General features: G+C 49.4%; 1 protein-coding gene across 1 annotated transcript; it reads left to right on the top strand.

Annotated features, from left to right (window-relative positions):
• Positions 1-617: 617 nt before the first annotated feature.
• LOC124046958 (proline-rich protein HaeIII subfamily 1-like) lies at positions 618-1391 on the top strand. The gene has a single exon (XM_046367708.1). The coding sequence runs from the start codon at positions 618-620 to the stop codon at positions 1389-1391; it is 774 nt and encodes a 257-aa protein (XP_046223664.1).
• Positions 1392-3678: the final 2287 nt, after the last annotated feature.

The raw sequence follows: 3678 nt of genomic DNA, 5'->3' as shown, positions 1-3678 counted from the left end.
AAGGAGGCTCACATGGGGACACCTACTACACAGAGAAGCTCTCTGGCCACCCCTGACACATCCCCACACACCCCTCCATGTACAAAGCCCTGTGTACCCCAGCCCCAGACCGTAAACGCACTAATCTGGTAAAACCCACTGAGGTGGCCAACCTCATTGACTCAAATGGGAAATTCACCCAAGAGGATAAACTCTTCCCCCACCACAAGGTGTACAAAATATGGTGCCCAAAAATACAGAATGCACTTCACATCCTGTCCCAGCCTGACTATGGCACACCAGGCCACATTATTATTTACACCGACACCAACAACCTGCGAGAGGAGCAGGAGAGAGTAGCCTGGTCAACAGAGTAGCAGAGAGGGCCTCTGAGTGGTTCCCCAACTCTCACATCACCATCTCCACTCTGCTGCCCCGCAAAGACTTTCATCCCCGTACCATTCAGAAAGTCAACCCTGACATCACCAGAGGGTGTGGCCTACTCCTAAACGTGCACGTTGATCACCACCCAACAATCACCCCAGAGCACCTGCACGACCACTCTCACCTAAGGAAGCAGATAGTAGGGATGTTTGCCAAGTCTCTAAAGAACGTGGCACTTGGTAGACAAACACCCCATGCCGCACTGGACAGAGGACCACCCAGAGACCCCTACCAGACCACTGCACCACCAAGGAGCCCCAGGCCCCTTCAACGCCTTCAACGCCCCACCAGACCCAGCGCACCCCACAGGCCCCATCACCACTTCCATCGGCTTAGCCAGACTGGACCGGGCCCAGCCTACTATCCCACACCAGACCACCACCTCTACCAGACCAGAGAGGAAGCCCCACGGCCCAGACCTGCCCCCCCTCCATCCACAGGGCCCAGCCTACTACCCTGCACAAGACCACCACATTTACCAGACCAGAGAGGAAGCCCCACGGCCCAGACCTGCCCCCCCTCCATCCACAGGGCCCAGCCTGCACAAGACCCTACCAGACCACAAGAGCACCACATATACCAGACCAGACCAGAGGAAGCCCCACGGCCCAGACCTGCACAAGACCCCCTCCAGTCCACAGGGCCCAGCCTACTACCCTGCACAAGACCACCACATCTACCAGACCAGAGAGGAAGCCCCACGGCCCAGACCTGCCCCCCCTCCATCCACAGGGCCCAGCCTACTACCCTGCACAAGACCACCACCTCTACTAGACCAGAGAGGAAGCCCCACGGCCCAGACCTGCCCCCCCTCCATCCACAGGGCCCAGCCTACTACCCTGCACAAGACCACCACCTCTACTAGACCAGAGAGGAAGCCCCACGGCCCAGACCTGGCTCCCATCCACTCCACAGGGCCCAACTGCAGGACCAGCACAGCTACGCTGTGGGACAAGAGAACCCTTTAGAATTGAGTGAGATTAAACAGCTCCTCCAAAACATCTGCACTAAACGGCAATAAACACACACGAATGCACACACACACACGACCTGACAACTTTACAGTTTTTAATTTTGAATTACCGTTTATAGTTTAAGTTTTCCCTTACTCAAGTTTTTTTCATTCAACTTTTTCACTCCGGATGCTTTATCTGGACGTGGTTCGTCAGGACTTCCACCAGCAGAAGAAGTAGTAACATTAACATGATGCCTTCTAATTGCAGTCGCTGTACTCATAATATCAAGGAAAATTATCACCTTACAGCGAGGATAGCTGTGCTACAAGCCCAGCTTCAGACGCAATCGTTAGGCAAGGGTAATTTCAGTGTAGGAGAGGATGAAACAACGTTTGTGCCACCAGTAAGTACAGATAGTAACGTTAATATAAATCCCCTCGCACGGTCCCCGCAGCTGGACAACTTTCTCATGGCTTCTGGAGGGAAATGCCTTAGGAATGCTCAACCAGTGTCGCTCATTCAGCCGACAGAAATTTTCAACCGGTTTGCCCCATTAAGCAGCGAGTCGGAGTCTGAGGCCGAGCCTTCTCCTGTCTCTACTCCTCCCGTTACGGGGTCTGAGACGCCGAAGCTTCCCATCATTAGCTCTGACAAATTGAAAACCCTAGTCATTGGCGACTCCATTACCCGCAGTATTAGACTTAAAACGAATCATCCAGCAATCATACACTGTTTACCAGAGAGCAGGGCAACCGACGTTAAGGCTAATCTTAAGTTGGTGCTGGCTAAAGCTAAAACTGGTGAGTGTAAAGAGTATAGAGATATTGTTATCCACATTGGCAGCAATGATGTTAGGATGAAACAGTCAGAGGTCACCAAATGCAACAAAGCTTCAGCGTGTAAATCAGCTAGAAAGATGTGTTGGCATCGAACAATTGTCTCTGGCCCCCTCCCAGTTAGAGGGAGCGATGAGCTCTACAGCAGAGTCTCACAACTCAATCGCTGGTTGAAAACTGTTTTCTGCCCCTCCCAAAAGATAGAATTTGTAGATAATTGGCCCTCTGTCTGCGACTCACCCACAAACAGGACTGGCCAAGCCTAGCCTGCTGAGGAGTGACAGACTCCATCCTAGCTGGAGGGCTGCTCCAATCTTATCTACCAACAAAGACAGGGCTCTAACTCCTCTAGCTCCACAATGAAATAGGGTGCAGGCCAGGCAGCAGACTGTTAGCCAGCCTGCCAGATTAGTGGAGTCTGCCACTAGCACAATCAGTGTAGTCAGTTCAGCTATCCCCATTGAGACCGTGTCTGTGCCTCGACATAGGTTGGGCAAAACTAAACATGGCGGTGTTCGCCTTAGCAATCTAACTAGGATAAAGACCTCCTCCATTCCTGCCATTATTGAAAGAGATCGTGATACCTCACATCTCAAAATAGGGCTACTTAATGCTAGATCCCTTACTTCAAAGGCAATTATAGTCAATGAACTAATCACTGATCATAATCTTGATGTGATTGACCTGACTAAAACATGACTTAAGCCTGATGAATTTACTTTGTTAAATGAGGCCTCACCTCCTGGTTACACTAGTGATCATAACCCCCGTGCATCCCGCAAAGGCGGAGTTGTTGCTAACATTTACGATAGCAAATTTCAATTTACAAAACAAAAAATACATTTTCGTCTTTTGAGCTTCTAGTCATGAAATCTATGCAGCCTACTCAATCACTTTTTATAGCTACTGTTTACAGACCTCCTGGGCCATATACAGGGTTCCTCATTGCGCTCCCTGAATTCCTATTGGACCTTGTAGTCATAGCAGATAATATTCTAATTTTTCGTGACTTTAATATTCACATGGAAAAGTCCACAGACCCACTCTGTCCTGGGGCTCTTTGTGGTCTCTGTGTTTTTGTGAACAGAGCCCCAGGACCAGCTTGCTTAGGGAGCTCTTCTCCAGGTTCATCATTATTTGGTGTGTTATGTTGTACACAGAGGATATTTTTGTAGAATTCTGCATGCAGATTCTCAATTTGGTGTTTGTCCCATTTTGTGAATTCTTGGTTGGTGAGCGGACCCCAGACCTCACAACCACGAAGGGCAATGGGTTGTATAACTGATTCAAGTATTTTTAGCCAGATCCTAATTGGTATGTCAAATTTTATGTTCCATTTGATGGCATAGAAGGCCCTTCTTGCATTGTCTCTCAGATTGTTCACAGCTTTGTGGAAATTACCTGTGACTATGATGTTAAGGCCGAGGTATGCATAGCAATGGAGTCTAGAAGTCATTTGTATT

This window comes from Oncorhynchus gorbuscha, linkage group LG10 (genome assembly GCF_021184085.1).
Source record: "Oncorhynchus gorbuscha isolate QuinsamMale2020 ecotype Even-year linkage group LG10, OgorEven_v1.0, whole genome shotgun sequence".
Classification (NCBI taxonomy): domain Eukaryota; kingdom Metazoa; phylum Chordata; class Actinopteri; order Salmoniformes; family Salmonidae; genus Oncorhynchus; species Oncorhynchus gorbuscha.
This window is presented reverse-complemented; position numbering and strand designations above follow the sequence as displayed.